General features: G+C 37.3%; 1 protein-coding gene across 6 annotated transcripts; it reads right to left on the bottom strand.

Moving 5' to 3' along the window:
- Nucleotides 1-217: 217 nt before the first annotated feature.
- Nucleotides 218-9473, bottom strand: LOC112750605 (uncharacterized). Of its 6 annotated transcripts, none has more exons than XM_025799404.3 (10): nucleotides 9132-9473; nucleotides 7358-7827; nucleotides 7109-7245; nucleotides 5627-5740; nucleotides 5448-5531; nucleotides 4885-5058; nucleotides 3263-3419; nucleotides 2654-2814; nucleotides 2411-2537; nucleotides 218-2262 (listed from the first exon to the last, which is right to left on the bottom strand). In XM_025799404.3, exons 2-10 carry the CDS (start codon nucleotides 7673-7675, stop codon nucleotides 736-738), a joined length of 2799 nt encoding a protein of 932 aa, XP_025655189.1. In that variant the 5' UTR covers nucleotides 7676-7827; nucleotides 9132-9473; the 3' UTR covers nucleotides 218-735. The 6 variants fall into 6 exon arrangements, with proteins under 6 accessions (XP_025655189.1, XP_025655188.1, XP_072072840.1 ...); XM_025799403.3 differs by having other exon boundaries at nucleotides 3263-3422; nucleotides 9132-9322; XM_072216739.1 differs by having other exon boundaries at nucleotides 7358-7771; nucleotides 9132-9306.
- Nucleotides 9474-16349: the final 6876 nt, after the last annotated feature.

Genomic DNA, 16349 nt, shown 5'->3' with positions numbered 1-16349 from the left:
CAACCCTTTCGATTTCAGATCATGCAAGGATGAGATGACTTGTTGCATAAGGCTTCATTCGCGATCGACTAATCTTCCCGGTGTTTTTTATGTAACAAGTTGCTAATCCCCTTTGTCTATAGTGAACGGGACTAAATGATTAATGTGACGACAAAAGTATAACTCGAGAAAGGTAAAAGGGAAAAAGAATCAGAAGCAAGACGACAATTATGTAACGTAACTTGGCAAAGTAACAACAGTTGTAATTCTTCAATGTTATCTTCACAATAGTCGATTACAATTAGCGAAACTTATAAATGAACAAATTAGGCGATTATTTCAAGGACATTTGTTGTCTCGGCATTATGAATATAGGACGAAATTATTGATGTGAGCAACAAATTATAACTGAGAAAGGCACCAGCCTCCAGCATTTCTTACCTTCCAAAATTATTTTTAAAAAATACCTCTCCAGAAACAAAGGGGGAAAAAGACACTAAGAAAAAAAAAAAAAACTAAAATTATGTAACTTTCCAAAGTAACAAGCTGAAATTCTTGAAGGTTATATTTACCCCATTGCCTTCTTTCCTGCTCGTCTAATAATTAGATATGTACATGGTGTTGAGTTGAACTCGGTCTTGTATGTACACAAACCTATCTCATCTTCCCAGCTTGTGGCTTTACTCACAAAGAACAATCACACATGAGCGTGCGTATTTCATCTCACAATGCCACCATTGGGTAAAAAAACATTCATTACCGATTCCAAGATCTCAAGTATGGCTTTCCCATTTGATCATTCTGATGTGGCAAGCTCATCCATGCCATATCATCAGGTACCAGGCCACTACTAGGTGCCTCGCGTCCACTGAAGTATTCTAGCGGATGAGAAGCCTGTGGAGCAACAGCATTGATCCTGGAGGTATCAGTATCTACTACTCCATAAGGTCTTTGTGCTAGAAAGTCATCAGTGTTTCGGAACGAATCATAAGAGCTACGCGGATGTAATTGGTTACACTGTGATAGAATACTAAATAAGCTCTGATCAGAGTTTGTTGCAGTGCCAAGACTGTGACTTGAAATGCTGCTGCCATCAGATCCATTCCAGCCACCATGAACTTGATCAGCAGGAAACCAATGATGACCACTAAAATCTGCAGTATTTAAGTGAGACTGGGAAGGTGTGCGAGCAGTATTGGAGGTCCAATCCGGCATATTTACAGCGGCCAATGAATCTTGCCCGGGAACTAACCGAGCTTGCCTGGGGACTAAGTACCTTCCTCCATTGGAATAAATATTCTGTGGCATGCTTTCTGATGTGTAAACCTCATTAGCTCTCCTCTGCCCCTGGTCCAAAGACAGTGATGTCTGCAAAGGGTCCTTAAAATGGCTAGATAATTGGCTATCCCCCATTATAACATTGTTCGAAGCCTGGAAGTTCATTTCGGATCCTTTTTGCTCGTGATGATAGGATATCACACCATCTCCCTTGAGGAAAGATTGAAGTAAGTCACTTCGACCCTGGCTTTGGTAAGAACTGAAGGTTTGATCATGTAACTGTCTGTGTAACAATTCTTTACCGGTCTCTTCCTGATGTAACCCAGCTTCAAGGTCAATCAAACAAGCTCGTTCTTCATTCTCTCTAGGATTCGCCAATGATAATCCATGGGTTGTGTACTCATGGGTCCCAGCAGTATCAAAGAATGGATGTGGCATTTCAACTGCTTGCCATACATCACTGCTAGAATTGAAAGGGCGTCCTTCATCAATAGAAACATCCCGCGTGTTCTTATCCCCTGGATAATCTATTTTATTTTGTGATGCATTGCCCAATGTTGGGGAAATTAAATTCTTTTCTAACTTCATACTCATTGAGTTGAACTCGTCAATCCTACCACCATAAGTGTCATGTGGGGATTGGTTCTCTGGGGTCCTTGCAACAGAAACTTCATCTTTCAGGCTAGACTTATCATTTTGAACTTCATCCTCTGCCAGTTCCTGAAGCTCATTCTCCAAGCTCACATCATCCTCATCATGACCTTGAATCTTTCTACCCGCTGTATTATCATCACCTGAATCCTGAAGCCCACTGCTTGATTTCATCTCATCCTCATTCATATCCTGATGCCCACCCCCTGATGTCACGTTATCCTCATCCTTATCCGGAAGCTCACCACTTGATGTCGTGTTTTCTTCATCCTGATCTTGAAGATCTTCCCCGGAGCTCATGTTAGTCTCATCCTTATCCTGAAGCTCGCTGGCTGGGCTAAAACTGTCCTCTTCCTGAAGTATAAATGATAAATGGAAATGAAGGCATTACCAAAAATAAATGCTGGTAATAAGATATTCAAAGCATTTGAGAAGTTTATAGAAGACGAGCAATCTTGCTCATAGGAAATATGAATTCAGAAAAGGAACCACTATAACAGACCTCTCCGAGTGGATTAGATTTTTCCTTCACCTCCACCAGCAACGAATTTATCACTGCGTGTCTCTGTCTGTGTCTCTCCATCCAATTTGCGTATGCTGCAGGAAGGGCTTTTTTCACCAACTCTAACCTATGGAAATAAAACAGAGTCTGCTAAGAAATACAGATGAAATTTTCAAAAAGATTAATAAAATCATATGTTGAAATGATAACTACCAAAAAATAAAGCGCTCAAATCTCACTAACCAATGCTCATGCAACTTATTCTGTTCTTCTTTGACAAAAACTTCATATGGTTGCACATGAATGTTATCAAGGTTGCCCAAAACACGGTTAAGGGTCTTAGACTGAATGATTCTACCAGACTGCTTCATACTCTTAACAAGTTCATGCTGCTGCTTACTAATCTGAAGCACAGAAGAAACATAAATTAACCTATAAGAATATTAAAAACATTCATAATTAAAATTTAAAATTTTCCTTGGTCTCCTCATCTTGAAGGAAAAAGACTCAGGCAAGTTAAAAAACTCTTTATTGTAAAGAACTCTTAGCAAGTTACCGGAAGAAGTAAATAAAGAAAAGGTTAATAATTATATTTATAACAAAGGCTAGGAGATCCTAAACATTATAGCATGTTCCCTTGGAATAAATACTTCATAAGGAAACAAGTACACCAATAATGTCAGTCAAAATATAACCTAAGAACCCATAAGAAATGAAAATAATACACGTAACTGGAAACAAATTTTGGCTTTCCCTCTAATTACTGACACGAGTGAACCAACTGACCATTCTACCAGGACTTCTCTCCCTGCCATCACAGTATATCTCAGAAACAAGGTAGGATGGTCTAACCTTGATACACGACATGTATTTGTCACCGTCACTGGAGTGAATATTGCGCTTGGACAGTTTGTCCCCTTTCTTAAGCCTCTCTCCAACATTATGCACATCATCAGATGAAACCATCAAATTCGTAGATTTACCTTTCATGCTGCCTATTTCCCGCACCCTGCTGAAATTTCCAAACAATTATATATGCATTATTAAAAAAACAAGTATTGAGAAATTAAGACAAAAATAGGGAGTAAATAGTCAAATTAGTCCTTGAAAGATCACTTGTTCTCCAAATTGGTCCTCAAAGGATCTTTTTAATCAAATTCGTCCTTCAAAGATTTAAAAATTAGTCATGTTAGTCCTTCTGTCACTTCCATTGCTAATGACGTCAAAATTTGCTAATATGGTACATTAAGTGACATCACAACACACACCTAGTAGTTCTAATTGGCAGCTAACATGATAAGTTCAAGAAATTAGATCAAATCAACCCCAAATTAAGGGATTCTAATGCCTCAAGTTCTCCCCTCAATTAGATTTTGATTTGATCTAATTTTATAGACTTATTATGTTAATAGTCAATTACGACTCTTAGTTGTGTGTTGTGGTGTCACTTAATGTGCCAAATTAACAAATTTTGACACCATCAACAAAGAAAGTGACGGAAGGACCAATATGATGAACTTAAAAACTTTGAAGGATGAATTTGATTAAAAAAAATCTTTCGGGGGACCAATTTGGAGAACAAATGATTTTTTAGAGACAAATTTGACCATTTACTCCAAAAATAGGACAGAAACATAGCAAAGCATCTAGCAGGAGACTTAAATCTAAACAATGCGAACAAAAGCATACAATTATGGCAAAGAAAAATAAACAAGCCAGAAGAGTAATGTGCCCAAAATGATATCAATATAACTTTAGCATACTAAGATTCTTCCATAATAATGTTGCATACTAACATGCTTGTCATAGACAGTCATCAAATTAAAGTAAGAACTTCTTATAATAACAACTGACAACAGTCACCAAATTCAAGATTTTCACAGCATCTCAACAGTATGAGCAAATATCGGAAGCAACCTGGACATCACCTACCAACATCTAGTTCATTCAAAAGCAACCAATGGGGAAGGAGGGGATTATATATATGGCAAAGCAAATCATAGGGTATACAAGCATTGTACAAGAGCCACACAACATTTATACAAAGGTTAGCATTTGCCATGCTACAAAAAACTACGACTAGCAACCAATAAACATTGTGTCAATACAAATGAGCATCTCATAAGAAAATAAATTTTTTATGATTGTTCAATAAGCAGGGGAGAGTGCCAAAAGGAGCAACCACCAATGAAGAAGTTAACAATCATTCAAAACAAGACAACAATCATAAAAACCATGATAGTGCCATCAGCAACTATGTGTATTAGTTAAGAATTCATAGATTTATTAAGCAAACATTCTAGTAGATCTATTAATTAAGCAGTCTTGGGTACATAATTCATAGATTTCTTTATCACATTATCTCAGCTTTACAAACTGTTCAAAAGATGGCAAATTAATCAACTTTGTAAACAATTATCATAAATGTTGCAGGCCAACCCTATGTGAACAAACCATCCAAATTCACAAGTTACCTTCTTTGGAGTTTTTCATCCCTTTTCACTGAGAAAATTTGATTGTCACAACTAAATTCCTTCTCCTCTGCATCCCAGGAACACGACTCAGATGTAACTGTAAAATTTCCATCATGATCATAGACTTTCAAGTCATTCACATTTGAGGACACTCTTTTATCTACATTCTTTGACCTGCATAGTACAACGAAAATGGGAATGACATCAATAAAGTCTGAAATTCAAATAAAGAAGGTTCCCCATAACAACAAAGCTCAATATTCAACATGAATTCTCTCCAAGTATTATACATATGTATATAGGGTAAGATGACATTTCAGATTATCTCTCCATAAACCAAAAATCATGTGAGCAATTTTTAGGATATCTTCCAGTTATTTTCTCCCCTGCTTCTACAGCAATGAGCAGCTTTTTCTTACTGAAGTACTACTGAACCACTAATGCAAGCATTGGAAGCAGCAAAGAGTAAAAAGGCATGCTTCTACTATATGTCCTGTCTGACTTTGTGTGTGCAGGTGTGTTGCGAACAAATAAAATGGATAGAAAGTCTTGCAAGCATCAACCTCCACATCTTCTGCACAATATCCTTTTCTGGATCTTTGCAGCTTTGCCATCTTTCCTTCAACTTAACAAGAAATCCTATCATACTGAAAAAGAACAGTGTCAATACTGGATTAAGTGCCATGCCAAAAAGACACAATCACACAAGCTGATGAACAGTGGATATCTATGGATGACTTACTCATTATGATAATTATGCAACTGTGAATAGTATGCCCTCTTCTCAGACTTCAGATGCCGCTCCTGATCAACAATTACATCAGGATGAAGATCACCTGAACAAAGTGAAGCACCCCTGCAAATATATATTTATAAGCTACTTGTGACTTTGAAGAGAAGATTTTCATAAAAAGTAACAACAACTAAGCCTTTCCCACCTCCCAGGGATGGCGTGATGGGACAGAACTTTATGGGTCAAGTGACACCATGGTGTCCTGTCATACGTTCAAGATTCTACAATCTTTTCCACAATAAATGCTACCACAACTTTCTCTAAAGTACATTCATTTCCAATTCTACCTAGTCCAATGTGAGAGTCACACAATGTGACACCCTCATCTTTGACCATTTAGCTTATTTTCAAGTAGGATTTTCACCATCCAAGATTCAATCCCATGCTGCTCTTATAGCAGTTCAGTAAAAATCTTCCTTAAGCTTTAGTTGTATTTTCTTTGTACACAACAACTAGTTTAATTTCACAAAGGATCAGCAAACCAAGGGAAGAAAGGTATTCCATGTTTAACAATAGGACAATAGTAAAACGCAAAAGGATCATGCTGAAAGATAATCAGAAGCTATATTAGACAGGCATATAAGTGGTATTGTAAGGAACCACACAATAAAACAGAAAGAATACGTATGGTGTATTATTTACTCACAGTACGCTGGGGTCTCAGCTCTACTGCTTGAGAAGAAAACATATTAGAATTAGCAAAGTAGAAGGGAGAAATGAGACACTGTAGCCACCTCACTCTCCTAGCCAATTCCTACCTTGCCTGTGTACAGGTTTTCCTCATAACATATTCTACTGCCAAACTGGGAGTCTCTCATTCCTCACTCCCTGAAACAAGTTAGTTAGGCTCTAAGGTCCCACTCAATCCTGCCCTATTCTGATTTTGAGTAAACCCCAAACTTCCCCTGAATTTCTTACACTTACAAACTTGTAGCCCATTGAGGAATTTGTTTCTAATCCTAACAGGTAGTCAGATAATTAGATAAAACAAAGTAAAATGTGAAAAATAGAAACTACGAATGATGATCAAAGCAAACTTCCACCAAACAAGACACCTTCAAGTAACGAAAAATAGATGTGTGTGTCTAATGCAACAAAAGGCTAATTCAAGAAAACTGGTCAAGCATGCTGCAAGAATAGTTAAACCTAGACTGAATTAAAAAAGTTCAACACAACTTAATTTATACTAAATATATAATATATAATTGGTAAAGCTGGTGAACTCAACCCAACAACTAATATCAGGCCGTCATCTAGACTCAACAATATATCAACAACAAATATCCAATCAATCGTTCAAAATGGAAAATAATCAAAATATAACATGTAGTATAATATAATCTGCAAGATTAGATGTAAATGCTACAAACAGCAGACCATGTCTCTAAAGAGCTAAAGAAAGAAATATTAAGAAATTAGAAGCGATATTACCATTTCAAGAAGGGGTTTCCAAAGTGAATGTTATTCCCAGCAAGTAATTCTTCCACAACTTGATGTGGCTCCAAGCCATGAGGAAGAAAATGCACAAGAAGGTTTCTCTCATTTTCTGAAAGATGGTTCTTCCAAACCTGCAAATTTCCAAAATTGTAACAAAAGATTATTTAATAATTTAATTACTAGAAAAAAAATTAAGGTTAATTTAGCTGATACAAATCGAAACTGAGTGCAACAGTATATTACCTTATATGAAAGCACTTCCTTTAAATTATCCAGGTCAAAGAATTCTTTAGGTATGGTCAACACATCTGCCAGGACATTGTGATCATTGGATACAAAATTGAAAAATGGTTTCATTTGTCTCCAGGTGATGCCAATCTGTTCCTGTTTGGCAACAACCCTTTTCTGACTACTGTCCCACTCAACAGTGATGTGAGATTTCATCCTTAAGTCATGTTGCATCAATCCCAAATTTTTTCTCTTAGCCCTTTGTTGCTCTCTGGAACCATAACTGACAATGCTTGCACCATTTAACCGTTTTCTCCTCTGATCAGCAGCCATGGTTACAAAGGAATATGATTCAAAAAAACACTATACCGGTATTGAGCAAAACACCACCTTGTTCGCACTCAATAAACATATTTCATTCTAAGTTATCTGGCAATCACCAATAGAAGATGAAATCAATTATATCACCATTTTCCATGAGCGATCTACAATTTCCATAAAAGAATAGTTATTTTCTACACACAAAATGAAACTTTAATTAATAAAACTACTAGTAAAAAGTAAAATCAAGTCAATCACTCCCCTACTTAAAAAAGTAGCAGCAATTTTGATATGCAAAATTGCCATTTAATTTCTACAATTATTGCATTTTCAGCAATTTCGGTATGCAAAATTACCATTTAAGTTCTACAATTATTGCATAAATACAACAACAGCAAAGTTCAGGAGAAAAGATTTTAATTGAACACCATAATTTTAAAAAAGCATAAACCTTGTAATTTAGATTAATTCTATGTGGCAGAAGCTTTGAACCAGCATAGAATAGAACAAAAACTTAATAGTATCATTTAAACACCAGAGCTCATATCACATCATACATCAAAAGGAAAGAGGTTATTCACAATGAGTATACAATTCAATCAAATAAAACACATACTTATATTTGTACCAGGTTAGTTGGTCCCAAAATTTTACCACTAATGCTGACATAAAAAAAGGTTTCAATGTATCATAAGTTATGAGCTCAATAAAACAGATTTTCAAAGAACAAATATTCACATAATCAAAGAAACACAACTGTGATAGAGAAACTATCCACAATGTAATGGATGCAAATTTCTTTTTAGAGTCCAGATTATCTATAACTACACCATCACAAGCATCATAATTATGCAAAATGATCAAGCGTTTCCCAGTAAAACTGCAGTGCAGCTTCGCCAATAACAATCAAGTTGACAACAACAACTAGCTTTTCCATCTTAAACCAGATAAGCCACATGTAACACAGAGAAATACAGTTTTTAGTTAGTTGGAACACCCCATAATTCGAAAAGATAACAACATTATATTCTCAAAAGAACAATACGAATATTCTTGGATACCCGAGCAAAACTAAATTACCATCCAAACATTAAAATCAACCACAGATGCAAATCCATTGTTTTTGCTCTCAACCCTTATGCTCCCCACAAACAAAACCCATAAAGAAAATTTTTAAAAAAGAAAATCACTAAAAGGAAAACATAAAAGAATTCGCAAAATATTATCTACGGATTACATGTCGAACTCCAAAAATTCGGGTGAAATCGCGTTCAAGCTATCACCTTTCAAATTCAGAGCAGCAAAACCCTAAAAGTATTTAAAAGGAAGAAGCAGCAGCTCATAAAATAAATTACAAGTTACTTTCTCGGCGACAGACCCAGTAAAAGAAGAAGAGCCACTTTATTTGCAGTAAATCCAAGTTAAATAAAAAAAGAAATAAATACTGCGAGAAGGATTGGAAGTTTACCCTGCACCGAAGACTGCGATAACCTAAGAGAAGGAGAGAGAACAAGAGGGAAAGAGAGAGAGAAGTCTTCGTTTTTTATGAGATATAAGAATATGAGATGAGATGAGATTATTTATGAGATTGGGCCTTAGAAAGGAGCAAGAGAGAAAAGACACGCCACAATTGGCAGAGAGACAGAGAGGATCGACGACTGTGGTTTCTCCATGGAAACCGTTATTTTCCACATCGCTTGGCGCCTGGATCAGCTCGGCTCGGCTCGGCTCGGCTCGGCTCCGCTCCACTTATGTTGCGGCTCGGGGCTCCAAGTGGCTCCTGTTTGTGGTGCTGTGTGGTGTGCGGTCTGTGGGGGGTCGGTGTGGAGTGATGTATTTAGGAGGACGAGAGCGATAAGATGACGTCAGGTTGTGTTTGAGACTGTACCTCCGGGTGCTGGACCTAGTTCAAGTATTTAAGTGGTTCTGATTCAATTGGATCTGGACCTAAAACCTTTAAGGTCCGAAAAACTCTAGAAGTAACTTTTTTTTACTTTTGACTTATGAAAAATAGTAGTATTAATATTTGGTGCAATTTTTAAAATCAAATTGCAATTTTTTAAGAAGCTATTTAAGAGCTTATAGAGAAGTTAAAAAAAATGACTTCTCTCATAATACTTCTACTTTTCATCACATTTCTATGACTAAAACCCCAAAGTGATCCCTGAGATTGGGCGAGTTACCCATAATCGTCCTTGACTTTTAAAATTCCTTAATGGTATCCCTCACATTCAGCTCCGGGACCCATAGTCGTCCTGCGACCCTTTCCGGCGCATAGTCAGCAAACGGAGTAATGATTTGGCACCTCCCATGCCATGCTGGAGCCAGCAACGGCTAGCTGACGTGGCAAATCTTAATTTTTTACCCAATGTGGTCCTGGTCCCATTAAAACCCTAGAAAGTAAGAATGATGCAGTATCTCTTCTTCCCTTCTCCTCCGTCCCATAATTGTGGTCCACCATAATTGTTGTTCCGATGGCCTAGGGCCTCTCGAGGTGGAGACGCTGTTCTGGAAGGCGACCGTTGACAAGCCGTTCTCGGTGGAGTATGTGAACGACATGCCGGGCTTGGCGTTCAGCCGGAAATGCAGGGAGGAGTGTGCGGCGGCGCTAGCGGAGTCAGCGTGGAATATGAGGGAGATTTCGAGGGCGAATGGTTCGTTGTTGAGGTTCATGAAGGAGGAGATACATGGTGTTACTTCTCCAATGGTGTATTTGGCTATGTTGTTTAGCTGGTTCGCTTGGCATGTTGAGGACCATGACCTCCATAGCTTGAATTACCTTCACATGGGTTCTAGGAAGACCTGATATGGCGTGCCGAGAGATGCAGCCATGGCGTTCGAAGATGTTGTTAGGGTTCATGGATATGGCTCTGAGATTAATCCTCTTGGTGAGTTTTCTTCACTTTTTGCAGGGGATAACAGAGTGTTTGTGTTTTTGGATTTTGGATTTCAATTTGCATTGTTACTATCCCCAACTCCCAAATTTTAGCTCCAAGTATGCAATTTGAGCTTCGAGCTTCCAATGGATTTCAATTTGCATTGTTACTGTTGAGTTAAGAAATTAACTAAATTAATTAGTGATGACAAAAATTATTTTTGGGAAAATAAATAATTAGTGTTAATTAATTATAATTGCATATTACTAATTATTTATAAAACTGCTGCAGGCCAAAATCTGATTTACAGCCCAAATTTGAATGGAAAATAAAACAAGGCAAATGGGCTGAATGGTAAGTGTGAATAAAGGCAAGCCCAAGTCATTCATTTCAAACAAAATTCATCAAAGAAGCATAGCAAGGCACCAACGGGCTGAAGTAGAGAAGAACCCGATCCAAGCCCGAAATTGTTTTTCAATTTCCCACCATCTTGCTCCAACCAAAGCAACGTTCCTCTCCTCTTTAATCAAGTCAAATCAAGACTTTAGAAAAAAGTAAGAAAGAGAAAGAGAAGAAAAGCTTCCTCCATAAGCCAGTAACCAAAGAAGCAAGAAAGAGAAAAACTAAGCTTGAAGCACAGAAGCTAAAGCAGAAAATCTAATCCAAATCAAGCTTAGGTTAAAGGTAATCCATCTCATCTTACATGCATCAGATCTTCATCCCTTCTTCCCAACTCTCTGCACTATCCGAAAATGACATTCAAGGAAAAGTTGATCTCTGTTCTTCACTGCTACAAATCCACGGTCATAAGAGATTCTTGGGGACCAAGTTGCATCTCTATGGTTCAGATTTGGTTGACCATTGGAAGAAAATTTCGGTTACTCTTATATGGCTTTTGGTCAAGTTGGAGAAGTCAGAAGCAAAGTTTCCATTGTGAGGTTTAATGGAAAAAGTGAGACAGTGGGTTGGTGAAGCTCAAGGCTCAAGGTGTTGACCTTGGAAGAAGAACTCAGCCACATGCAAGGAGATAAAAGAAGATTGTTGTTCATTCAGAATGCAAAGAGAGAAAACCAGTGAATAGAGGTTTTGTTCTGAGAGAGCTCTTTGAAGAAGTTCAACTAACTGGACAGTGTACCCTAATCAAAGGTGCATTCCGCCAGTATGAAGAACTAAATCAGAGGCTTGCTAGTCTGGTTTTTCGCATAGCACAGAGGTTGTTGATGAAGTCAATCTCCTTCATGTTTTACTGATTGTAATGTACTTTTCTACGTTTATCTTTCTGTAATTTCTTGTGAGAAAAGGCATAGTGAGAAAGTTCAAGTAAAAGCCATGAGTGGAAAAAGGCTGAGTGAAACACTTGAGAGAAAAGCCTAGAGTTATTTTCAGATTTCTTTAGGTGTGTTTATGTCTTGTATCTTGTACCTGTGAGGTATTCCTTTCTTAGTTGGATTAGCACTAAGAGTGAATAGTTAGGTATTAGCATAGCCAATGTCAAGTTAGGTTAGAACTTGAGTGTGAAAGGATTGGGTCAATCCTGAGTTATTGGTGTATGTAATACTGTTAACTATAGTGAAATTCTTCCATAGTTGTGGAGGAGACTGGATGTAGGTTGCATAGCACAAGGCAACCGAACCAGGATACATGCTGGTGTTAGCTTTTCTCTTCTCTGCTGTGTTCTGTTTTCTGATATTCATGAGACAAAAATAAATTGTCTCATAAATTTTCGCTGCTAAGTTAAAACAGAATCAGAATTGCAAATCTGTTTTGAAAGGGTAACAACAGCAACTAAAAGGAAGGCATAGATTCAACCCCCCTTCTCTAAGCCTACCACAACCTTCAATTGGTATCAGGAGCTAAGGTCTCAAGAATCAAGCTTAACCGCTTGGAGCAAAGATCCAATGGTGAACAATCTGGGCACAACCACAATTGCCTACACCCTCACTGAAGGCCAGTCAAACAACCGGCCACCTTTCTTTAACGGAAAGAACTATTCCTACTGGAAAGAAAGGATAAGGATCTTCATCCAATCCATTGACTACAACTTATGGAAGATCGTTGTGAGTGGTCCCAAGATCCCAACAAAAACAAGTGTTGATGGAGTGGTAACTCCGAAAGAAGAAGCTGAATGGAATGAAGATGACAAGAAGAAGATAGAGCTGAACGCTAAAGCAATCAACCTTCTTCACTGTGCTATCAGCTTTGAAGAGTACCGGAAGGTGTCTAGATGCAAGACAGCCAAAGAAATCTGGGAAAAACTCCAGGTTACACACGAAGGTACTAAACAAGTCAAAGAAACGAGGATTGATATGCTGCGAAAAGAGTATGAGATGTTTAGCATGAAGGATGGAGAAAGCATTGATGAATGATGAAGCATTTGAGAGATTCTCAATCATAATCAACAACCTTGATGCTATGGGTACAAACTATGCAGAACAAACCTTGGTGAGAAAACTCCTTAGAAGCCTCACAAAATAGTGGGAAAACACTGCCACTGTCCTAACCGAGAGTAACAACATAAGTCCCATAACCTATGATGAGCTGAGAGGAAAACTCCTTGCCTATGAAGCCACACACACAAACACAGACTCAAAGAAAAAGGGAATAGCCCTCAAGTCACAAATAGAACCAAAAGAGAGTGAGTCTAGTGATGATATTTCAGATGACGAACTTTTGTTTTTTGCTAGGAGATTTAGAAGGATGATGAAAAGCAAGGGCAAATACAAGGGTTCAAGTTCAAAGGAGCAAAAGATGGACTTGAGCAAGGTGACATGCCATCATTGCAAGGAGGCTGGACACTTCAAGTCAAACTGTCCAAAGCTCAAAAAGGAGGACAAAGGCAAGAGGGAAAGGAAGAGAGTACTCATGGCAGCTTGGGAGGATCTTGAGAATGACTCAAATAAAGAAGAAGAATCTGAAGGAGATGACAAAGACTGCTTCATGGCTGGAAACAACAATCTTGATGAGGTAAACTACTATGATTTAACCAATGAGGACTTGCATGCTATTATTGATGATCTTACTTTAAACACATCAAAACTGATTGATAAATACAATGAGTGCAGATCTGAAAGAGATGTGTTAAGAGCTGAAAATGATTTTTTAAAAGAAAAAGTGAAGGAAACTGAATGTACTTTAGACATCATTGAAGAAAACAGATTTCTAAAATCTGAACTTGAAAAATTAAAAGGAAAGCACATTGTGGATCCTTCTCATGAGTTAATTGCTAAAAATAAAAGATTAAATGATATGATTAAAAGGCTGAATGGTGACTTAGCAAAATTTGCTCAAGGTTCTAGCAACTTGGACAAATTACTTGCAAGTCAAAGACCATTGTTTGAAAAATCTGGTTTAGGCTACATAGCCAAGGAAGATGTAGTTTCTAACACTTCCTCTATAAAATTTGTGGCCTCTTCATCAAATACCAAATCCATACCAAACAAATCAGGTATCGGATATGTTTCAACATGTGAAGAAAAATCTGATGAAGAATACACAATTGAAACTGAGCCTTCACCAAAAACTGAACCGAGTTCAAACCGGCCAGGTTTGGGTTATATTTCGAAAAATGAGGCTGCTTTCAAGAAACCAACTTTTTACAACAAAACCTCATTTTCGAAAGGCAAAAATATTCAAAAAAATCTGGTGAAAATGCTTTTGCAAAGAGGAATAACTTTATTAAAAATCAGTTTGTCAAAAGAAATGCATCTCCTCCAAGAACCAGAAAATTTCAAAGCTTTAATCATTTCAAGCAATATAACTCACATCAGTTTCAGCAACACACCCCAGAAAATTATTGTGTTAATTGCAAGAAATTTGGTCACTCATATGCACAATGCTTCATTGAAAAGAGAGTTGTAGGAAACAAAGTCTACAATGTTGTTTGTGATTTCAATGCACTTGTGCAACCAAGATAGATTAACTTCAAATGATCCAAATTAATTTGGATACCTAAGGCTACTTGAAACTCATCATGCAGATTTGCCTAGCATCTAAGAACAAAAAGGACATGTGGTACATGGATAGTGGATGTTCAAGGCACATGACTGGAAGGTCAACCTACTTCATCAAACTAAATAAGTATGATGGAGGTTTTGTGACCTTTGGAGATGATGGTAAAGGTAAAATCATTGCTGTTGGAAAAGTAGGTAATGAGCAATCTACTTTCATTGATGATGTGCTTTTGGTTTGTGGTTTAAAGCACAATCTTTTGAGTATAAGTCAGCTGTGCGATTTAGGATATTTAGTTGTTTTCAAAAAGCTTGAATGCTGTGTTGTTAATGAAAAAATAAATGAAGTGATGTTTGTTGCCAAGCGCTTCAATAATATGTATGGACTTACTCTTGATGAACTAAAGAATCAAAATGTAGCTTGTCTTCACTCTAAAGAATCTGAAAAGTGGTTATGGCACAAGAGATTGGGCCATGCAAGTATGTTTCAAATAAACAAACTTGTAAAGAAAGAATTAGTAAGAGGTCTTTCTTTGATAAAGTTTGACAAAGACATCACTTGTGATGCTTGCCAAATGGGAAAACAAACAAAAAGTTCTTTTAAACCAAAGGAAGACATCTCTACTAAAAGACCACTTGAGTTGCTACACATTGATTTATTTGGTCCAACAAGAACTCAAACCCTAGGTGGTAAACATTATGGTTTAGTAATTGTGGATGACTATACTAGGTTTGGTTGGGTTTTATTTCTTACACACAAAAATGAAGCCTTTTCGGCCTTTGAACCTTTTTGCAAGAAAATTCAAAATGAAAAGGATTTGAAAATCTCTTCTATAAGAAGCGATCATGGAACTGAATTTAAAAATAATTTATTTGAATCCTTTTGTGAGGAATTTGGAATATCTCACAACTTCTCTTGTCCAAGAACACCACAACAAAATGGTGTTGTGGAAAGAAGAAATAGAAGCATACAAGAGATGACAAGAGCCATGCTTTGTGAGAGTAATGTTCCAAAATTCCTTTGGGCTGAAGCGGTTAACACAGCTTGCCACATTTTAAATAGAACAATCATAAGAAAATTTTTGAAGAAAACCCCTTATGAACTTTGGAAAGGCTACCCACCAAACTTAGATTACTTGCACATCTTTGGATGCAAATGTTTTGTTTTAAATAACAAAGAAAATTTGGGAAAATTTGATCCAAAGGCTTATGAGTGTTTGTTTGTAGGATATTCCACAACTAGTAAAGCATATAGGGTTTATCATCAAGATGCTAGGATTATTGAGGAATCCATACATGTTACATTTTGTGATACTAACTTGGTACAAAGCTTTTTGGAAGAATGTGATGCAAGAAATCAAGCTCAAAAGGAAGGTGAAGCTGCTCAAAATCAAGAAAAAGAGAGTTCTGGACAAGCTGAATCAGAAACTGCTAATACTGAGAATTCAAGAGACAATTCCATTTTGTCTCATGAATCTGAAGGAAATCCTGCAGTCAGCAGCGTTCAGAATCCCTTGGTGAATGAATCTGCCTCCAAGTCCACCAGACCTCGTGAATGGAGATTCTTGAAGAATTATCCTGAGGAATTTGTCATTGGAGACGTCTCTCATGGAGTGCAAACAAGGTCTTCCACTAGAAAGGCAAATGAAGGATCAAACATTGCCATTCTCTCACAAATAGAGCCTCAAAACGTCAAGGAAGCACTTAGTGACCCTTCTTGGGTTAAAGCTATGGAGGATGAGCTTCTTGAGTTTGAAAAGAACCAAGTATAGACTTTGGTTCCAAGGCCAAGTGGAAAGAAAGTGACCGGCACCAAGTGGATTTTTCGGAACAAGTTGGGAGAAGATGGTAGCATTGCAAGAA

The sequence above is a fragment of the Arachis hypogaea genome, chromosome 15 (genome assembly GCF_003086295.3).
Source record: "Arachis hypogaea cultivar Tifrunner chromosome 15, arahy.Tifrunner.gnm2.J5K5, whole genome shotgun sequence".
NCBI classification, from domain to species: Eukaryota; Viridiplantae; Streptophyta; class Magnoliopsida; order Fabales; family Fabaceae; genus Arachis; species Arachis hypogaea.
This window is presented reverse-complemented; position numbering and strand designations above follow the sequence as displayed.